Source organism: Zingiber officinale, chromosome 8A (assembly GCF_018446385.1).
Source record: "Zingiber officinale cultivar Zhangliang chromosome 8A, Zo_v1.1, whole genome shotgun sequence".
NCBI classification, from domain to species: domain Eukaryota; kingdom Viridiplantae; phylum Streptophyta; class Magnoliopsida; order Zingiberales; family Zingiberaceae; genus Zingiber; species Zingiber officinale.
This window is the reverse complement of record NC_056000.1, coordinates 11,395,663-11,417,690: the sequence shown is the minus strand read 5'-3', so window position 1 is coordinate 11,417,690 and position 22,028 is coordinate 11,395,663. Positions and strand designations below refer to the sequence as shown.

General features: G+C 36.0%; 2 protein-coding genes across 2 annotated transcripts; one reads left to right on the top strand and one right to left on the bottom strand.

The window, feature by feature from the left end:
* The first annotated feature begins 622 nt into the window (after positions 1 to 622).
* LOC122012439 (RNA cytidine acetyltransferase 1-like) lies at positions 623 to 13,815 on the top strand. Its single transcript, XM_042568982.1, has 26 exons — positions 623 to 903; positions 1,311 to 1,402; positions 1,939 to 2,110; positions 2,220 to 2,342; positions 2,676 to 2,849; positions 3,037 to 3,147; positions 3,257 to 3,390; positions 3,472 to 3,565; positions 4,237 to 4,335; positions 4,741 to 4,877; positions 5,085 to 5,182; positions 6,020 to 6,143; positions 6,215 to 6,302; positions 6,379 to 6,478; positions 6,564 to 6,616; positions 8,294 to 8,470; positions 8,552 to 8,589; positions 10,258 to 10,348; positions 10,602 to 10,781; positions 10,874 to 10,982; positions 11,070 to 11,139; positions 11,221 to 11,368; positions 12,030 to 12,158; positions 12,253 to 12,375; positions 13,213 to 13,278; positions 13,350 to 13,815. Exons 1-26 carry the CDS (start codon positions 799 to 801, stop codon positions 13,602 to 13,604), a joined length of 3,090 nt encoding a protein of 1,029 aa, XP_042424916.1. The 5' UTR covers positions 623 to 798; the 3' UTR covers positions 13,605 to 13,815.
* Positions 13,816 to 16,396: 2,581 nt separating this feature from the next.
* On the bottom strand, positions 16,397 to 18,190 carry LOC122012440 (transcription factor LATE FLOWERING-like). The gene has a single exon (XM_042568983.1). The coding sequence runs from the start codon at positions 18,052 to 18,054 to the stop codon at positions 17,092 to 17,094; it is 963 nt and encodes a 320-aa protein (XP_042424917.1). The 5' UTR covers positions 18,055 to 18,190; the 3' UTR covers positions 16,397 to 17,091.
* Positions 18,191 to 22,028: the final 3,838 nt, after the last annotated feature.

Genomic DNA, 22,028 nt, shown 5'->3' with positions numbered 1-22,028 from the left:
ACGTTTGTAACAACTACAATTTCGTAGTTGTTATAACGTAAATATTAAATTTTAAATTTTAGAAAGCCTTAATCTTTGATTTGAATTGAGCCACATGACATACAATATTTTAAATCAATGTTCGTTTATAAATCTATGTCTAATTATTTGATATAATTCATAATGACCCGATTTCAAATTTAAAAAATATCGTTTAAATCTTTTCATAAGTTTAAATCAAATTTTAGTCCTTATTTTGTTTCATATTGTAATAGCAAATTTTAGTCCTTATTTTTTTCCATATTATAATAGCTACGTGATTGGCCTCCTAAGTTCATAATTTAAGTAAAAAATAAGAAAGATAATAATAAAAATAATACAATGAAAAAGATAATAAGATCATGTTATAAGGTGGACATCATTTTAATAAAACATTCAAATAGGACGTCACTTAATTTTTTATTTTATATTTTTTTTCTCTATACTCTTTATTTCTCAACCATAAATGAAAGACTGGCCCTTCCACCTCGTCATAACAGCATTCCTCATGGTTTTTTATTGTTTTTTTCTTATTTGTTTTAAAAATATTTTTTTTAATACTATGGAAATATGCCCTATATATATTTTTACTATAAAACAACTGGAAGCGGACGCCTAAACCCTAAAACCGACCAGTCGAAGGGAGGGGGAGGCGAAGCACCCTAGTGGCGGGGGAGGCGAAGGTGAACGACCGCATCTGCACCCTGCGAAGCACGTTTTAAAACAACTGGGAAGACAGAAGGGGAATCATTACTTCTCTTATTCTTATTTCCCGAGAGGATGAGGAAGAAGGTGGACGACCGTATCCGCACGCTAATCGAGAATGGGGTCAAACTCAGGCATCGTTCCATGTTGATAATTGTGGGAGACAAGTCCCGTGATCAGGCAAATTTCATCTTACTCTTGCAGTCTTGCTCAATTAATCTTCTATTGTTTTATTAATGATAGTATCGACATCGCTTTACACTGCGGAATCCGATCCGCACAGCAAACCCTTACTTTTTAGGACTCACATTGTTTTTGTTAGCGTTGATTTAATGGACGGTTGATGATAGCTGCCTTGTACCTTGTTTATTTGTAATTATGCTGAGAGGCATCTCATAGTTGATTATTATCTAGCAAGCATACTGGATTTTTTTGGGTTGGAAAACAAAGCGAAACAGTCATTAAATGACAGTGTATAGTTTTCTTCTTAAACACAAACACACATAATGCATGTATATTTAAAAAAACTTATTTCTTTGTGCTTATTTTTGCATTTCCTCTTTGTGACTAATCTTCAATATATCCAGATTGTGAACCTGCATTATATGCTAAGCAAGGCAGTTGTGAAGTCACGCCCGACAGTGCTTTGGTGTTACAAAGATAAGCTTGAGCTAAGCAGGTGCCAACTTTTATTTAGTTCATACGCATCATACTTTTGCTTCTGCTTGTTCATGTAATGAGTCTTTATATATATATTTATGCATCATGTGCCAATACAACTAAGAACTGCCGGAAAGTGAATTCTATTATCACAAAACTTTGTTAAATGCATGTTTAGACGAAGATTTTCCCCTGCACCTCCTAGTTTTAGATTTTTGTTGTCTTCACTATGTTATGTTGTTTTATGATTCTCGTTTCTTGTTTAAACTTTAAAATTAAACATTACAATCTTAGAGTCTTTTAATTATAATTTGATCATTTTGCAAAAAAAAAAAAAAAGGGAAATTCGAGATCAATGATTTTGGAGTTTAGATTATATAGTAGTCTGCTTAGTTAAATCTCATAGTAGGTATCATAATTTTTACAGGGAAATTTGCTATTCAGAGTCAAACTTTTTCTCTTTCATTTATGTTATAATAAAAAATCTTCCATATCCTTTTCTCTTCAACTATTTGCCATTTTAGTCCCTTCTGAATATCATATTGTGTTATATAGTCATAAGAAAAAGCGCTCAAAGCAGATAAAGAAGCTGCTGCAAAGGGGATTGCTTGATCCTGAGAAAGTGGATCCTTTTTCTCTTTTTGTTGAAAGTGGAAATTTAACATATTGCTTGTATAGAGATTCAGAAAGAATTCTTGGAAATACATTTGGGATGTGCATTTTACAGGTTTGTTGCTGTAAACCATTAGTACTTAGTTGGTGCTATAACCAGCAAGCTCTTTTTGTCCTTCCCTTTTAGCTATTACTTCTACACAATGACCGACCATTATTTTCAGGACTTTGAGGCATTGACGCCCAATCTTCTAGCAAGGACTATTGAGACAGTTGAGGGCGGTGGGCTTGTAATTTTGTTGCTCCGTTCTCTTTCTTCTCTTACTAGCCTCTACACCATCGTGATGGTAATCTGCTGCCTTCTAATTAGATCAAGGCCTTTTGTTCTTCTTTGGCACTCCAATCAGGATGTCTGCTATATGCATGATCACAATTTTTCTTTCCTTTTATACTTTGGCATGATACAACATTAGTAAGTATTGATAGTGAGCTCTTGGCTCCATGGAACTCTGCGCTTATATTAACTTAATTTACTGCTTTATAGTGATGAGTTTTGTTATATTAATTGCATTCCGTGTTTACATCCATTGTGATTTCTCTACTGTTATTATTGCAAGTTCATGGCTCTATGGAGCTTTGCAGTCATTTAACTTAATTTACTGTTCTCCTCTCGGTTTCAGGATGTGCATGAAAGATTCCGAACAGAGTCTCATTCTCATGCTGTTGCTCGATTTAATGAACGATTCCTTTTATCTGTTGCCTCGTGTAAGGCGTGTGTTGTAATGGATGACGAGCTTAACATTTTGCCAATATCCTCTCATACGAGATCAGTTCAACCTGTATCAATAATGGAGGTAGTATTTCATTAATCTTTGCTCATCACTTTCTCCATGCTTGTTTAATGATTTTTACTAGTTTCTATTTCCATTTGCTAAGAGGTAATATTTTGCATGGTATTATTTGTGCCAGTCGATAAGCATTTTTAAGGTTTTACTTTTTGTTGCATCTCCTTATTATGACATATTTTCCTTATTGCTGAAGGATGCTGAAGGCTTATCAGAAAGGGAGCGAGAATTAAAGAACCTCAAAGATCAATTTCATGATGATTTTCCTGTGGGCCCACTGATTGGGAAGTGTTGCACAATGGACCAGGTTATTTTGGATCTGCTTAGATAAATTCCTAAACACTATCTTGTACTTGATTATAAGTGGAGAAAGCATCTGCGACAGTTTGACATAAATTATAACATTAATTATACAGGGAAAAGCTGTTGTCACATTTCTTGATGCAATTCTGGACAAAACATTACGCAGTACCGTTGCCTTGATTGCTGCCCGTGGACGTGGAAAATCTGCTGCTCTGGGACTTGCTATTGCTGGAGCTGTTGCTGCAGGGTTACCTACTTGTGATTCATTATGCTCCATCTATTGCTCGTATACTGTTCTTTATTAACTTATACATGTTCCCTTCATCAGATACTCAAATATATTTGTCACTGCACCTAGCCCAGAGAATCTTAAGACATTATTTGACTTTGTTTGCAAGGGGATCAATGCATTAGAATACAAGGTTTTTCTCTTCTCATACTTTGCTATTCAATTTTTATCTTTCATTACCGTTGTCTTTTCTTTTTTTATTTTCTCCCTTCAAATAAGGATGAAACTTTGTCAAATTTCTAAAGTAGATATTATGGAACATTAGTAGCCCTTCATGCATTGGTAACATACTGGCGTGAAACTTTGTCAAATTTGATACACTATCAGGAAACTTAGTGAATTCAAATTATTATTTTTAATGAAATGTTAAAATTATGGTTATTATGAGGCATGGCTAATATATCATATAAGTGATGAAATGTCTTGCCGCCCATTTCATTTCTTTCCTGCATTTTTTTGTTATGAATCATGATCAATGTGCTCCATTGATAATAGAATATTACAGTATGTTTTATTGTAGATGTAAAAATTGTTCCAAGTAAGATAGAAATTTTTTATCTATGTTGATTTTTTTAATCTAATCTTGTAATTCATGATTAAAACATATGAAGTCCAATTTGACAACCTTGGTAATAGGTCATTCTAACCGTTCGAGCATTCAATGAGATTTAATTAATTAATTTGAAATTTTAGTCTGCCCTGACAAAATTGTCTCTTGTTTTTTATTGACACTATATTTGAGATGAGTACTTATGAAATATGTTCTGACTAGGACTTGTTTTACCATTAACATCAATGCCTTAGGAACACCTACACTATACTGTGACGAAGAGCGACGAACCAGATTTGAAGAAATCAACAGTTAAGATAGATATCTACAAGCAACATCGCCAAACAATTCAGGTGAGATATTGTTGCTTACTATGAGTCTGTTTTATTTCCACATCACTTTACATTTGTGATACTAGTTGTTTTAAAAACCATGTTCCAGATAAGCTGTCTTCCTATTTCCTTTTTACCTTTATCTAAAATTTTTGCCTAATACAAAGTGCACTGTAGACCAGATTATATGTAGTATTTTTATGTAAACTCCCTTATGTTATTAACTCAAACGTTATTAACTCTTTTGTTTGAGTTATTTCTTTACTGCCCAAAGTACAAAGTTTGATCCACAGAGCATGCCTAATTTTGTTTAGCTATATTGCTCTATTTTTCACATAACTTCTACTTAATATATTTACCACTTTTGTGATATTTTTAAGTGAATTGCTCTGCCTGTATTCTAAGAGAGTTGATTTTTCCTTACAGTACCTTAGACCACAGGACCATGGGAAACTTTCTCAAGTTGAGCTCCTAGTTATTGATGAAGCTGCTGCTATTCCACTACCAGTTGTGAAGTCCTTGCTTGGGCCTTATCTTGTCTTTCTATCATCAACTGTCAATGGGTATGATTCATCTTTTTATGTATATTTATTCCTTCCCTGTCTGTGTAGATATAAGCATGGTATTCTAAGTTTTTCCAGCCACTGAGGCTTTAATTTCAGTTTCCATGCCTGTTGTCCACCATCAAGTAGTATCAATTAATACATTTATAAATGTTTACAAGATCTTGACCCAACAATTTTCTGTTTTATCTATATTTGTTGTTTAAGCTATGAAGGCACTGGTCGTTCTTTATCATTGAAGCTACTCCAGCAATTGGAATCGCAGAGCCAAATGAGTGCACAAAATGGTGACGAATCTCATACTGGTAAATGCATTGTTTTCTACTTTTGTCTGAATCTTATAAACTTTGGATTGTTTTTCTTTATTAGATCAAACTACTGCAACAAGAATCATGGGATATTCTTTTTATAAAATCTGAATGAACTGTGTTTTTCTTTTCAGATTTAGTTTTGAGAAATAAATAATGGAATATTATTTTTTGTTTAAATGGTGAAAATATATACCATTCTTGGAATATGGGGGTATTGCATGTTGTCTTCAATGCTGATTTAACTACTTTAGCCTTTTTCTTTATGATGCAAGCCAAATTTAATTGTTTAAACAAGTAATGCATAAAAAGTTAACACATGAATTTATTTTATCCAATTGGTTAATTTATTTGATATATTAAGTACCAATAAGGGATAGATCTGCTGAAGTATTTCATTGAATGTTGCTGAAATGGTTATGCAGAGACCTTGTGCTATTTTTTCAAAGGCATTTTCCTTATAATATTCATGGAATTGTTTTCTTCATTAATACTATACCACATCCCTTTATGGTAGAATCAGGATGCAAATTTTTTTTATATATTTTCATAAATATGGCTCATTCTTGACATTTTAATTGATGGATACCTCTTTTGCATATGATTTGGACATGCATTCCTCATTGATGCATCTCTTCTATCCATTTTAGAAGGGCAGCTTGTGTGCAAAGCTTTTGCCAATGCAGGGTCTCATTGAAGGGTCGAACCATATTGGGTCTATTGTATTATGTGTGATTAGCATACTACCAAATTTAAGTTGCCATGTATTTAGAAGTATTGTACAACATTTAATCTATTTCTCCATGAATATTGATTTTCCATCTCCAAATACAGGTAGGCTTTTCAAGAAGATTGAATTGCACGAGTCTATCAGATATGCTACTGGGGATCCAATTGAATCTTGGCTTAATGAATTACTTTGCTTGGATGTTGCAAATTACATTCCAAATATCACTAGGTTAGTATTCTTGATGAAAAGTAAAGAATTGTTTTTCAGGTCATTCTCTAAATGATCTTTTATTTGTCTAGACTTCCACATCCAAGTGAATGTGACCTTTACTATGTCAACCGAGATACACTTTTCTCATATCACAAGGAGAGTGAGATATTTTTACAGGTACCTTTATTGGTTAAATTTGTGCTTGCATTCCATTATATGCTTAAATTTTACTAATTTTTCATTTACTTTACAGCGCATGATGGCCCTTTATGTTGCTTCTCACTACAAAAATTCACCTAATGACTTACAATTGATGGCTGACGCGCCATCCCATCACTTGTTTGTGTTGCTTGGTATTTTATTTCTTAGCTATGCTATAACTCTTTATAGCAGCCTAGCATTTTATCTGTTTGCTGAATCTCTCTATAAATATCGCAGGTCCAGTTGATGAATCAAAAAATACTCTTCCAGATATTTTGTGTGTTGTTCAGGTTTTTTTCCTTTCTCCATGCATGATTGAATTTTTTTCTAGTTAAAAGGGGAAAACAAATTGAACTCCTGGATTTGACCGTAATCTTGACCATACTTATTAAGTTAGGTATACCAATGAGATGTTCTATTTGTTCGGGCATTGAACTCATCTATTGTGAGGCAACCTTGCCAACAACTTTTGGGCAATTCTAATATATCCTTGTGTGTTGAAGTGGAAAAATTCTCAAGACCAAGGTTTAAAATTTCGACTCGTGCCGAAGTTTCGATCTCAGACTTGAACGATACGGTTTCGGTATCGTATCGTGCCGTGCTGATACAGTTTCGGTATTTTTTATTTATCTATAGTAATTATAAGATAAATATGTTTATTGTGTATATAAAAATAAGTTTTATATTGATTTATTATAAGTTCTCAATTATTGAATAATTTAATATTGTAAGAAAAAATAATTTAAAATAGTTTTATTTAAATAAAATTGATATATCAATAATTCAAATTAAAATTGAAGTATCTATAATAATAATAATTATTATTATTATTATTATATAAATTAACTATTTATTCATTTAATTAATTATTAATTAAATAATATATATTTTAAATAGTAAAAAATATCAAGTAAAAAATAAAAAAATATCAGAATATAAATATAATTTATTAGATTTTTTTAAAAAAGTTTTTAAATTTTTTTTAGAATTTGTTAAAGAATTTAAATGAAATTTAAAATAATAAAACATATATTAGAATATAAATAAGAATTATTATATATTTTTTAAAATTTTTAAATGAATTTTAAACATTATTTTTTTAGACTATTAATTAATAAATTTTATTTTATTTATTTTTATTTTAAATATATTTTATTCGGATAATTTAATTAGGGTTTATAAAAGTCTTTTCGAAATATTACACATCCTCGAATTGTTTAAATTAATTAAATAAAATAAATAATTATAAAAAAAAAAACCTGCGTATGCGAGATGGCCCGCGATCATCGCGGGCGATCCCGCAGGGGGCGTTTGGTGGCGCTGGAAGTTACCTTGTCGGACGCTTTCGGCGCTGTAGAAGGCGTCGTGCACGACGCCTTCGGTGCCGCCGGAGCCGTCCCGCGTCTCCTCCGGCGCTGACGGAGGGCGTCCCACGTCTCCTCCGGCGCCACCGAGACGGGGACGCCTCCCGTGCCGGTTTCGACCGCCCAACGGAACGGTAAAAACCATTTGTGCCAGGCGGCACGGAATGACATTTCATACCCTCAAGACTCTTGCTGGGGTTTTTAAAGCATGAGCACTATTTTTGTTGCTTGTCTTTTTATTTATTTATTTTTTCCGTAGAGTTCATAATGTACAGATATCAAACTTTCACGCTCTTTTATGTTTGTCAAAGTAGTCTATATATGGTTCAAAGGTTTACCAATTTCTGTGTATGTGTCTAGCTATTAAACATCAAGTAGAATTGAAGTTAAGTTTGATAATTTAAAGAAGTTTGAATAAGCTAAGCTCTATTAAGTTTGTGTAATATGCATTTCCCCTAGTTGGTTTAAGTGATAATGAGAGAACTGCAATTCCCCTCCAACTGTTAAAATTTGGTTCACATTCATGACTGAAAAAATATGTTGACAAGTATATTCTATTTTTTTTCATTTTAATATATTTGCCATGTTTATGCCAATTTTCAGGTTTGCCTTGAAGGACAAATATCACGCAAGTCGGCAATTAAAAGTCTAAGTGAAGGTCGCCAACCTTTTGGTGATCAGATACCTTGGAAATTTTGTGAACAATTTCAAGACAATGTCTTTCCAACACTATCTGGAGTTAGAATTGTGAGGATTGCAGTTCATCCAAGTGCCTTGAGGGTAAAATTTAGGTCACTTTTTTGCTTTATCATTTCAAGCACATTCCTGTGTTTTAAAATATTATTATGCTGTTTCTTATAGCTCGGATATGGCTCTACTGCAGTGGAACTATTGTCAAGGTATGTGTCTTGTTCTTTGATGCACTATCATGATTAACACAATTCTCTGCCTTTTTGATTGGATGCTCTTGTTAAAACCATTCTACTTTTGTGATTAGCTTCACTTTTCCCACATACCATATCATCACACATTTTAATCAACTTGTCTAAATAAGAAGCCTTTTAAGGGATTGGTAAATGAACCACAGGTATGACCATGCCAACAGGCTATAGATGGTAGAGATTGAGCCTATTTCTCTGATATGGTCAGATACAGTTGTCTCATGTTCGTTGTCCATTCCTTGAGTAAAAGCTCACTTTTCTGCTTAACCAACTTACAGCTCTATGAGACGAAACTAGAATTTTTAAGTTGATAAGTGTATCGAGGTTTTAATAATGTTCTGGGCTAGTCTGCACAGTTATTATTTTGTTCCACCCATTGACACTGACCAACACACGATAAGATCTTATGTACCTGGTACACAAGTAGACTAGTGGAACAGATGTGAGAGTTGATTGGCAAGCTGCAAGCGTCTTCGCAAGGAACATAAGGCGATTCACGATCTCCTGAAACCCTAGTGTGCGTCTTCCATGATTGGATTTGTGCTTTCCAACATCTTCCATTAGGAATGAAAAGTGAATTGCAAGCTCCTGTGTTTTCTGCAAGCGGATTGCATCATTTGCAAGGAGTGAAAAGTGAATTCATGAGCTCTCAGAAATGTAGATCCTCTTCTGTGGAGACTTAAAGGCAATTTGTGTGTGTTTGGATTCATCTACACATGACTTCCATGCAGATTCAAGGCATGTTGTCATTTGTGAGAAGATCTCCAGCGCCGATGATGCCTTGCAAGGTCTCTAGTGCAATTGACATCTCACGTCTCACGAGAAGGTCTCCGACTCTGGCAATGGCTCACAAGAAGATCTCTAGCGCAGGTGACACCTCATGAGGTCTCCTATGTTGGTAATGCCTTGTGAGAATGCCTCCAATGTCAATACATCCTCCAAGTAATCTTCCTCCTATTCTGCTACAAGTCTTCTTCCTCCTCTTCTTTCCCTTTCTTTTGCTTGTTAGAATGACCAGCACCATTTATCTGCACAGTCAAAACTGTTTTGTTCAGGCTGGAAACCAAAACCTTGGATTGGAATCAGATTTTATGCTTTGAATTGTATTATTGGATTCAATGAATGAAAATTATTAGATTGCAGGTATTGCAATAACTTGGTAACAAAAGTCTCAGGCAAAATAAGTTAGACTTGTATGAAATAGTAAAATAATATATATATGCGTGTGTGTTAAATCATGTAGAAATATTATAAAATTGAAATTTAGACCATGATCTTGTTTGTTTCACTGGATCAGTTTTTCCCCTTGAAATTATCCATTTTTCTCTGAATGCATTCTCATTTTATTGACTCGAGGATACATTCCAGATATACCTGATGCATATGAAAGCATTGTTTTCTTTCTAATTTGAATTTTCTACATGCAAGTTCTTTGCCCTACAATGCGATATTTACAAGTTACTAAGTATTTCTAGGTGTTCAGTATGTTTTATGGAATAAATGATAAAGGCAATTCTATTTTATCCAGATAGTACTAGAGTTTTTCTGTTGTTATCTGCATTTTATTATTTTTTTAATTTGATAATAGTAGAGATATTTTAGTTTCGAATTATTTTGTATGCTCAGATATTATGAAGGACAATTGACACATTTTGCTGAGGAAGATGTTGAACCGGCTGAGGACTCTGAAGTGAAAGTCACTGAAGTTGCAGAGAAGGTTGTATTTTATACTAATTGCTTCATTTAATTTTCTAATGCAGAATCTTCCTACCTTTTAGTCATAAATCTATGCAATACCTCCCTTTAGTTCTGACTGCTGATGAATTAGCTATGCATGCAAATTAAAGTACTTAAAATTTTGGTTTTTATTGGACTTGCAATCATATAATTGTTTTTTTCTATCCTGTCATTTTGTTGTTCTGCTTTTTGACGGGTTTCTAGACTCTTCATTGAATCTGCTGTTTCTTCAGGTGTCCTTGCTAGAAGAAAAAATTGTGCCTAGAACTAATCTTCCACCTCTTCTGGTTCATCTTCATGAGCGACATCCAGAAAAACTTCACTTCATGGGTGTGTCTTTTGGACTTACACTCGACCTTTTCCGCTTTTGGAGAAAGCACAATTTTTTCCCATTCTACATCGGTCACATTCCAGTTATGATCTTACATCTTTCATTTTCCACATTTTTGTTTGTCCAAATGCTATTTCTCTATTGATTTGTTTACTTTTCCCCCTGTAAAATTAGAGTGCTGTCACTGGTGAGCACACATGCATGTTAGTGAAGCCATTTAACAATGATGATATTGAAGTCAATGAGTCAAATGAGCATGGTTTTTTTGAGCCTTTCTATCAGGGTGAGATGCTAAAAAGTTGTACGCTAACATAATCTATTAGGTCTTGTTCAAACATTAAATATTTTCATTATGCTACATTGTGACTAGATTTCAGGCAGCGGTTTTTACGACTTTTGAGTACCACATTTCAAAAACTTGATTATAAGCTCTCAATGAGGTGAGTTAATATGTTGTTTACAATTACAGCTGGACCTTTGACCATTTCTTATTATGATTGCCCTTTGTTGTTGTTGTCTAGCATTTTGGCATCAAAGATACATTTTGCAGAGCATGAACATGACTTGCCTATCTCTAATGGTTGCATTAACGGATTGGAGGAATTATTGTCCCCTCATGATATGAAACGACTTGAAGCATACACAAATAATTGTGTTGACTATCATATGGTAAGAGTTTTTTGGACAATAAATAATATACAAAGTCATATTACTAAATTTTGTCCCAGCATTATCTCTTAATCCAATGATTATCTTCAATAAACCATAATTCCACAACCTTTGAGGCGCTGTGATTTTTTTTTTTCATTTGTGAGCTCTAATTAGTATAAAATCATTGTCTGATAAACTGTCTCTAGTTTTCTTCTCACTTTTATCATTTCTGAATTCATTGGTTTTGTTTTCTTGGGACAGGAGAAAATAAATTCTCCCTTAATTGTTACAGTTGAATATTTATTGTCCTTCTCTTGTGCTAACATTCATCACAATATCCTTATCTTGTACCTTAAAGTCTTTCAGTTTAATTATCTTGCCCAATTTTTGGTTATATTACACGTTTTTGTAATCTTGGACAGAGAGTGTTCCTTTTCTAATTGGATTGTATGCATCTAGTTTGTAGTTTCTGGTATACACGATTTAGAGTCAGCCTAAAAATTTGGCCCTGCTTAGCCTTTGGACAATAACTGGAGATTTTTGCCAATTGTCTAAAAATTCTCTAAAGAATGTTTAGTTGCTATTCTGTTCTTTCTTTGTTTTATTCTCATATATTGCAAGATTGATAAGAACAATACATCTGCTGAATCTCTAAAATGGTTGATGCCACTTTGCATAGATTCTAGATCTATTGCCCATCCTTGCGCGTAAGTATTTCCAAGAGAAGATTCCTGTCACGTTGTCTCCTGTCCAAGCTTCTGTGTTATTCTGCTTGGGATTGCAGAACAAAGATGTTGGAGATATCAAGGTCAGCTCTTCAAAATGATTGGCATGCAGATAAAAATTTCTGGCATATAAGCTATCATTTATTTCTCTTTTGTCATTCTTCACCTTTCTAACAGGAAGAAATGAAGCTAGAAAGAGAGCAAATACTATCTTTGTTCATTAAAGTGATGAAGAAGTTTTACAATTATCTTTATAAGACAGCAACCAAGGAAACTGATGAGACTCTTCCGCGCCTCAAGGTAATAAATAATCTTCATTTCACAGCCTTTTTTCTAAAATTATCTGTGAAAACCTTGAAAGGAATTAGAATGAAAATGAATTATTTTTTTACTAAAAATTTCATCAGAGACTAATTATCAATTAGTTTCAGTTCTAAAATGAACAATGAAGAAATTTGAAAAAACAAAATCAACTTTTACTAATGCTGAAGACTATGGAAATATATAAACCAACCATAAATGAAAAAAAATCTTGACCTGATCATTAAATTTCAATCCATGAAATTTTTGTTTCTACTCGATTCTTACTTAACAAGGTCAAATTTAAATTTAAATTTAACTAAATTAAATTTATTTAAGAATAGATGATGATATAATAGAAGATAGAATTCAATGAGGTAAAGGGATTCATATAGCAAACCCGTCTGGTGGTTAAAGCTCAAGTAGGGGCAACATGATCATTTTACACAAATTTGATTGTTGGGTTAGAGTTGCTGTAGAAATTTGCATTTCAAAGGGATGCTGCATCTAATTGTGAGTTATTATCATTTTTGAGTTATCGCCTAGTGTTATCTTATGGAGAATACTGATGTTCATTATCAGTTCATATGCAATTCACAAAAAATGCTATATGGGAAGTAAAAATGAAAAACCAGTTCAGGAAATGCAAATACTGCTGCAGCTGTGTTATACTTGGACCAATCTGCTTTGGTTTTACCATAGTGGCAATCCTGTTCTGTTGTTTTATGCTATACTGTCTTTCTTATATAATAATGGTTTGTGGAGAAATTAAAACCCTTGGATGTTGATTAAGATTGCTGCACTCTTAACATTTGCATATTTCAATCCATACCCCAGATTGACATGGCTCCTCACATCAAGTCTGTGGATGAAGAACTCAATGAGGCAGCCAAGGAGGTTAGGGTGAGTATGCTCTCGCAACAAAATGACTCTTATCTTGACATCTTTGCTTAAAAAAATTTCGGACATTTCAGGAAAAAATGAAGGCTGAAAGTGATGTAGTTTTGGACCCAGAATACTTGCAGCAATATGCTATTGCAGACGAAGAAGGGGAATTTGATAAGGCTCTTGAAAATGGAACTAAGGTTTCATCTAGCGGCATCCTTAGTGTTAAATCTAATAGGAAGTGGAACGCCCACAGCGATCATACATCTGATAAGAGGGATAAGGGCAAGAGGAAAGGGAAACATGGTGACAAATCAAGATCGAATAAAAAGAAGAGAATATAGATTTTCTTAGTAACCTCTTATCCAAATTATTGTACCCATGTTCCTAGATTTCGATTAGTTTAAAATTTTGCTCCATTTACTGTGTTGTATCTTTATATTTAATGAAATTACAGCTTTTTATTATTTTTTTTTTAATGTTTTCCCCTATATTGTCCTCGTATACTTTTCACAAGCTAATACAGTATTAGTCTTGTACTTGGTTTGTAATTTAGGAAAACATCTCTGGCATTTAGGTTTATTTACGTTCCTTGTTCTATGTAAAAATTGTATTTTTATGCTTAAATTCATTAGTAAGACGATCCAAAATGATGATTCATCATTTACGTTGTCAGAGTATAATTATTTCATTCGGTGCTTATTAAATGGGCGTAAACCATCATCGAGGTATGACTATAAAATTCCGTCAACAGACAACTTGTAAGCATGTGAAAATAAAATCAATAAAAAAAATCAATTAGTTGATGCGGAATAAGAATAACATGACCTTCTATTAATAATGGTTTATAGATGCCGCCTACGTATTATATCGAATCATGGTTGTTACTTATTCTATTAAATCAGGATAGTTGATGAGCTGTCTATGAAGAATCATCAAAGTAATTGCCGTGCAATTCTCCATAAACAAAAATATATATACCGTTTCCTCAATCAAAGAAGATTAAAATTTTAAAGTAAAATAATCTTTCCGAGTTCCGACACTGGACATGAAAGTAGGTTTTAAATTATAATTATCGAAAGTAATTGCCCTTATAAATTTTGTAAAACAGATCCTTCAATTTTTTTGTTCTTTTATGTCATCTGAGTGAAACTAGCGATAGAGATTATTCAAAGTGACGTTTCCGGTGACAATGTTTTCCAATCCGACAATTGAATCCACGCCTTAACTTTACTTTGAAAGTACGGAACCAACGACCCTGCTACAATGCTACAATCATTTGCATTCAATTAAACAATTTTCAGATCTTAAAAGCGATCGTTTTGGTTTCGCAATCATGAACAAGGACCATAATTGACACCGTCGCAGGCATATATCTAAGAACCTACGAAACCCAGGGCGGAGAAGTCAAATCGACACCTTCGCTATTGGACAAGAAATCAATTGAAATCTTGAGTCTTTTTCAGCGCGTGTCCGTTCCATCGCCGAGAAATCAATCCGTCCGAATGACGAAAACATAATAAGCGACGAAGAGGAAAGGATAAATAAACACCATATGAATCAATAACAAATCCAAGTATCAATATCTACATACTCTGATACTGAAATCCACATATAAAAGACACGAACGGCGATCGCCGTCACATTATTTGATCTAAGAGGACAAAAGAAACCTGACGCGACTAAAATCCGATCCTAGCGAAGCATCCAAGAGAGCACGAGCCGGATCCATCACTGGCGGAGGAATCCGAGGAGGAGGACGACGAAGGAGGTGAAGAAGGCGACGGCGAGAGGCGGGGAGACGACGTAGGCCGCAGAGGTGGGCGCGGGGGCGGGAGCATCGACGGCGACGGCTCCGCCGGCTAGGAAGGCGGCGGAGATAACCGCGGCGAGGAAGATCGCGAGGGTCATGGCTCCGACGGCGGCCATTAGAGCAAAGGCGAGGTCTCGATCGAGAGTCTACGACGACAGAAATGCGAAAGCGAGGAGACGGCGGCGGGTGGTAGGGGAAGAGGAAAAGGTGATACTTATAGCCCGAAGGGATAGCTTAGCGGATCGGACAATGATGTACGATCCGAACCATTAGCTGCCAGTCTACGCGTGCCAGCTGGTCCGCCGCGTTGAGATGGCAAGTCGGTTTATTATTTCCTAAAACAATTTATTTTTTTATCTATTTACTTATTAATCCTTGAATGACACGCTGTAAGTCGGTCTCGAGATATTTTATTGCACTATTTACAGCATTTTGACACGTATCGAGTTACTTCATGTATAAGCAACATAAAGGCGGCTTATTAACACACTAAAAACAAAAAAAAATCATTTTCAAACAACTAAAAAATAATCGAAACTATATATATATATATAGTTGCATAAATTGTTTGATATCGACAAACATAATTTTAAATAAATTAATAATTAAAATTAATTCGCTATAACAAATTATTATTCGAAACGAATTAATAATTTTACGTGATGCTGTTATTATTAATAATAATATTTTTAATAGTATTTAATAAAATTATTATTATTAATAGAATTCATTTTAACGATACTTTTTCTTTGTAATTTTTAAAATAATTTAAAATTTTTAATATAAAAAATTAGCCTAACTAGCTCGAGCTATATTAGATTTGGTACGACAAAGTTGGATTGTGGGCTCAGGCTTGCCTGCAACTAAACTATTTGGGCCCTGTGTAAAATAAGCTCGGATCGCATCCAACACAGGCGCCGTCACCCATCATCCTCACTATGATAATTGTAAAATTTGAAACTTTTTGGAAGAGAATTGAAACTATTCTAGATTTATAATTATTTTAAAATTTTCATCGTTAAATTAATTACAATAAACTAGTTTTTTTCTTGTCATAAGAAGTCATTTGCGTTAAATCTTTTTACTATAATTGCACTGTAGATCTCCTGAAATTTCACAGTGAAATTTCTCTATGATTAGGCTCATGAGTAAAATGCTACACATAGTTTTGCAAGAGTAATTTAATTTATCAAATTTCAAAATGACTGCGTATCAACATGGAGTTGTTAATAGAGGATAGATAATGACAAAGACTAAATGTTTGCTTGCAAAATACATTACAACAAAAAAGATACAAAAACCAACCAACAATTAAAGTTCCCATTAATACTTCCTATCCAGGTAGTAAGGCCAATTTGCACATCAAAATTGTTGTTTCTTTCTATCACATCAAAAGTTATCTCGCACCATCTCCAACAAATTAAAGGTTGCTAGAGAATCCAGAGCCCATTAAATTATTCCACTAAATTTAAGATGATGACTTGAGAAAGGTAGATTGGATTAAAGGTGTGTCCTTTATGATATGTCCACCATGTGCTTCCAACATTTTGGTGGCCTTCTCAAGGGCACGCTTGGCTGTAACTAAAGGGGACATGACATTCCTCTCTGCCACTTACTCTGACCCAAAGAGAATATAATGTCTCTGGCTAGCTCCAAAGTCTACCAAAATTAATGTAATTAGTCATAATATTCTCTTAAGTACCTCCTTGGGCTCTTAATCTAATTAGGTGTACGTCGTGCGTGATTCTCTCATGCCTCAAAAGGATGGATTAATTAAAGCTGATGCCATGCTCCCTAAAGGAAGCAGAAAGGAGGCACTCATGACTCTATCATATAATCCTGGTTTAGGGTTTGCATCGGATGAAGGGGCACTCAAAGCTGGTAATTAAAGTGACTTTCTTTCCTCAATCTTTTGGGTCGTTCAGAATCCAAAGTGTGTGTTTAATTACTAAGTGAGAAAATTAAATGAAGGAATGTGAGCCCTAAACCCTAAGCTAATGATGAAGGCATAATGATATTCAGGGTTTTGGGTGGAGCAGGGTGAAGCGGCTTTGCATGGGAAAAGCTTGGAGGTTCAGAGGCAGTGGAAAAGGTGGTGCGTGATCATGGTACTGGGGATGGAACCTGGAGTAATAATCTAGGGTTTCTAAGGTCTGAACATGAGCTTTGAGGAACTTGAGATAGTTGGCAGCCTCATCGAGCATTGACGCAGTGTCCAGTTTGGCTCCCCCCGGGACCAGCCTCTGCAGGGCCCTCAACCTCTCGCTCACCCTCTCCCTCCTTTGCCTCGCGGCCACTGTCTGCGGGTCGCTTGATATCCTCACATTCTTCCTCCTCGGCAGCTTCATCTCCGCCGCCGCGGCTGCCGCCAGGCAAATCGGCCTAAGCGCGGCCGCCCGGTAGATCATCTCCTTCACTTGCATGATCACCTCCTCGTCGGGCTCGAATTCCGCGCTCTGAGCGAAGTCTATGGTCGTCGAACTGGCATTCTCCCAGCTGCACTTCCCGGCCCTCCGTCTCTTGGCGAAACTAATGATGTGCATGGGGGGCTTGGTTTCTTGATCCAACTTTCTCTTGTCGCCGCAGCCGGCGGCGGCGGCGGCGTATGACGATGATCTCGAACAAGAAGCCGCATCTTCCGCCGGGCTCAACTTGGATGAGCCCTCAGAGGAAATGTTGCCGCTTTTGCAGCTCGAAAATATCACCGAAATATCGTCGTCGGAGATTTGTTTCCGGCCGCCCACTTCCGACCTCAAGAGAGCAGAATCAGGACCCAACACGGCCGTCGCTCCTTCATGGCACTGCGACAAATTATCGACAGATGACTCACCGTTGATTGCTCTGCCGACATCGGAGCTTGTTCTTGATGAAGCAAGAAGAATCTGCTGGAGCTCGTTGATCTCGAACTTGTCTTGGTTGCAGAATTCATCACTCCACCGGTCAGCGTAGGCTGGATTCATCTCCCAACCAAAAAAATCCATAGAATATATGATTGTGTATTAATCATTCACAGCCTAGCTAGATGGTATAGAAAAAAAAAACATATATCATAATTTAGCTCGTGAATGCATTGATTAATTAAGATTTAAACAGAATAAATATGTTAAATGTGCATACCTTCTGCGGATCCAACTCTGATTACTGTTGCAGGATTAATGATCTAGAGAGTCTTTCTCGCACTTCATATCCGTCACTCTCGACGCTGGTAGAAGGAGGGATTTTGAGGAAAGAGTTCAAAGAAGAAGAATGTATAGTTTGGATGGATGTTCTTGGTAATGGAGTTGAGGAAGGCATTTTGTTCTCTCTCTAGTATCTATCTATATACTGCTTGATTAATTTATTTGATGAAACAGTTCACTGGAGTATTTAAAGGTTTGCTTTTGTTTCAAATAATAAGTGATAGGAAGATTGACATTGGCAAATATATTTTGATAAAATTGATATACCTACACCGACACAGCATACACTTCTATGATCATTGTGCCTCTGTGTACCTATTTTTATCTACTTAGCAATCAGATCTCATCCAACCTATCATTAATATGGCTGTTTTACGGGAATAAAAATCTTCTCACCTCCTAATTAATTTTAATTAATTTTATGGTTGACTATAAGTTAATCTCATAATTTATCTTTATTCATATAATTTGGGGAGGGAAGATAATCACATTTTACTACCATTAATATGACTGCATTAATGTAATAATGTTGATACGGTGCATGATAGTAGGGTCGGACAGTGGACGTGGTCGGAAGTCAAGCCCTCGGAGTGGTCAAAAGTCAAGCCCGCGTGGCGGTCAGAAGTCAAGCTCACGTGACGGTCAGAAGTCAAGCCTACGTGGTGGTCAAGAGTCTAGCCTATATGAAGGTCAAGAATCCGGCCTGCGTGGAGTTCAAAGGGTCAGGTTACAAGATGGTCCTGGTCAAGCACAAGTGGCAGTACGAGGTTGGACCTACGCGTAGAGTAGAAACTCGAAAGTAAGGATACAGGTCAGGACTTATAGCTTTGTTGCACAGAACACATAGACTAAAGCGTACAGGTCGGGATGTGCCAACCAAGGATACAGGTCAGGATTTATAGCCTTGTGACACAAGATACCTGGATCAAAGCGTACATGTCGGGATGTGTCAACCAAGAATACAGGTCAGAATTTATAGCCTTGTGGCACAGGATACCTGGATCAAAGCGTGCAGGTCGGGATGTGCAAGCTAAGGATACAAGTCAGGACTTCTAGCACAGAATACAGTGATCAAAACATGCAGGTCGGGAGATGCCAACCAAGGATACAGGTCAGGATTTATAGCCTTGTGGCACAGGATATCTGGATCAAAGCGTACAAGTCGGGATGTGCCAACCAAGGATACATGTCAAAAAATGTGGAACCGCCACATCAGCGGCCCCCTAGAGCCGATCCCAGGGATATGGAGGGAGGTAAATGCAGGTACACAGGTGGAAAGTGCATGGCGGAGACGTTAACCCCAGGAGTGACACCTCGGGGATCGACCCCTGGACCTTTCAGCCACAGAACCATGCACTCCCTATATGTGCTACGCCCTAGAGACACCAAGGATACATGTCAAGATTTATAGCCTTGTGGCACAGGATACCTAGATCAAAGCGTGCAGATCGGGATGTGTCAGTTAAGGATACAGGTCAGGATTTCTGACATAGGACACATGGATTAAGGCGTACAGGTCGGGACAGACAGAATCAGACGGAGGCGTATAGGTTGGAACGGACGGAATCGGGCTAAGGCATACAGGTCGGGACAAACGGAATCAGACTAAGGCGTACAGGTCGGGACAGACGGAATCGGACGGAAGCGTATAGGTCAGGACACAGGATAAGTGGAACCAAACCAAGGCATACAACTCATGATACAAGGTAAGGCAGGTCAGGAGTTCACAAGATAGGACACGCAGGACAGGGTTGAGTGTACAGATCTAGATTTGTGAAGCAGCAAACGCAGGTTAGGAAATATAGGTCTACACCTCACGGAGCGAGGACGACAAGCATAGGGATCCAGTCCAGGGTTAACAGATCGGGGCAAGCATACACTACACGACAAGCAAGTCAGGGAATTATAACAACCTGTCAGGGAATAATCACTGTCTGTCAGAGAATATACTAACGGTCTGGTGCTTACCACTCGTTGATTCCTTCCTAGACCTATAGGGGGACACCACGTGTCATTCACCGCCAGACAAAGTCTGACATCCCTGACACCCGTCAGACTCCAGAAACACCCATTGCAGTATAAAAAGGGAAGATTTGTCCCTTACGCAGGTACGCTCACTCATCATTTCATTCTCGTCCTTTACTTTTTGTCATTTTCACTATATTTCTAGGGAAAAAGTACCTGACTTGATAGTCGAAGGGCCTGACCTGAGGACTTTTTTCTTGGTTCTTGGTCTCTAATGCAGAGGCGGCTTGTCTGAGTGTGCGTAGGGCCCTCGCGTCATCGTCTGTATCATCCCCCCCCCCCCCCCCTCCCCCCCGCGTGTAAGCCTTTCCGGCAGGTGCCAGATCAACCCGACTTCGCAACGACTTTCCATGAACACCAACGACAGCGCGGGCCACCTTCATCCAACTCAGATTCCGGACGGGATCAAATGTTAAAAAGATTTTGTAAACAAATAGACATATATTAAACAGTGTAAGAATAGAAATTGAATAATTATTCAGTCCCATCTTTTATTTTTATTAATAATAATAATAATAAGTTTTAAGAAGTAAATAAATTATCACGTATGCGGTACAGATACTCGATGGACTAGTAATGTTAATACCAATCCTGGGATTTTAGATCCTTAAAAGTGTACACTTGATTGGTCGAGGGTCTGTTCTTGGAATGATATTTTTAAATCATTTTTTGATAAATTTAATTTCAGAATTTATCATCCAAACTTAGATATGAATTTCCATACTTAGCTAATAAAGGACTAATTAGAATTCGAATCTCATTTTTCTTTAAAACAAAAGATTATTACTAAGGAATTTTTAAAACTTGTGGGTCATTACGAATTGCAACTCAATTGTAGAGGTGGATCCAACTCGGATGGAAAACATAATAATTTTGTCGGCTCTTCTATTAGAATTGCTTCTTCATTTTGCTTTTTCCTTGACTTACAAATATTGAAATATATATAAATATAAATATGTATATGTAAATTAGTTGTATAATATTGCTCTTTTTCACGCGCACGGCACGTGGGTTTGAACCCTCTTGGACCACATGCTTCTCTTCAATTGGATGCATGATATGGGTCGCTCAAGGCGATGGACATGGTTACACGTGGGCATGAAATGATATTGAAAATTGAAAACAAAAAATTCTCAAATAAATTGTATTTTTGCACTTGTATAATTTAATAGGTTAGTACTTGAGTATGTTGTGTGGAATCTTTCACTTAAATTTATTCATTTTAATCGATAATATCGAGATAGTAAAGTAGATAAACTAAAATTAGAAATGATAATTTTATAATTCTTTGAAAAGTGATTTGAAAGAGAAAGTGGATTATGCAGCATCCATTTATTTACAGTCCGAAATGTTGGATAAATGTGGCAAGTGCACATGATTAACAATAAGAAGGATAAATTACATAGACGTCATCAAATTATCATTTTGATTTAATTTGCCACACACTTTTTAATCTTGTTGTTGCTCTAAACTTTCACTTTCAATAGTGATCAGCAATAACAACAAATAATATGATTCATTCAAGAAATAATCACACAAACCATGCATCCCAACCAATCAACCATTTCCTCTTACATTTTTAAAATATATTTAAAAATTGCTTGGACCTCTCGAGACGATAAGAGAACTAAGACAACGCAATAAGATTATACAAGCAGATTTAGGATTGAAGGCATTATCGTTTGTTCCATCGAGCTCCATAATTCAACCAAATGAAGCATGTATTATTAGATCTGCCAATTGTGTTGGTT

Bases quoted from the DNA above. Each gene is read 5' to 3' on its own strand.
- LOC122012439 (XM_042568982.1), top strand. From the start codon at position 799: ATGAGGAAGAAGGTGGACGACCGTATCCGCACGCTAATCGAGAATGGG. The intron at 1,403-1,938 runs GTGCCAACTTTT...TGTGTTATATAG, and splicing joins GATAAGCTTGAGCTAAGCAG to TCATAAGAAAAAGCGCTCAA. The intron at 2,343-2,675 runs GTAATCTGCTGC...TCTCGGTTTCAG, and splicing joins GCCTCTACACCATCGTGATG to GATGTGCATGAAAGATTCCG.
- LOC122012440 (XM_042568983.1), bottom strand. From the start codon at position 18,054: ATGGATTTTTTTGGTTGGGAGATGAATCCAGCCTACGCTGACCGGTGG.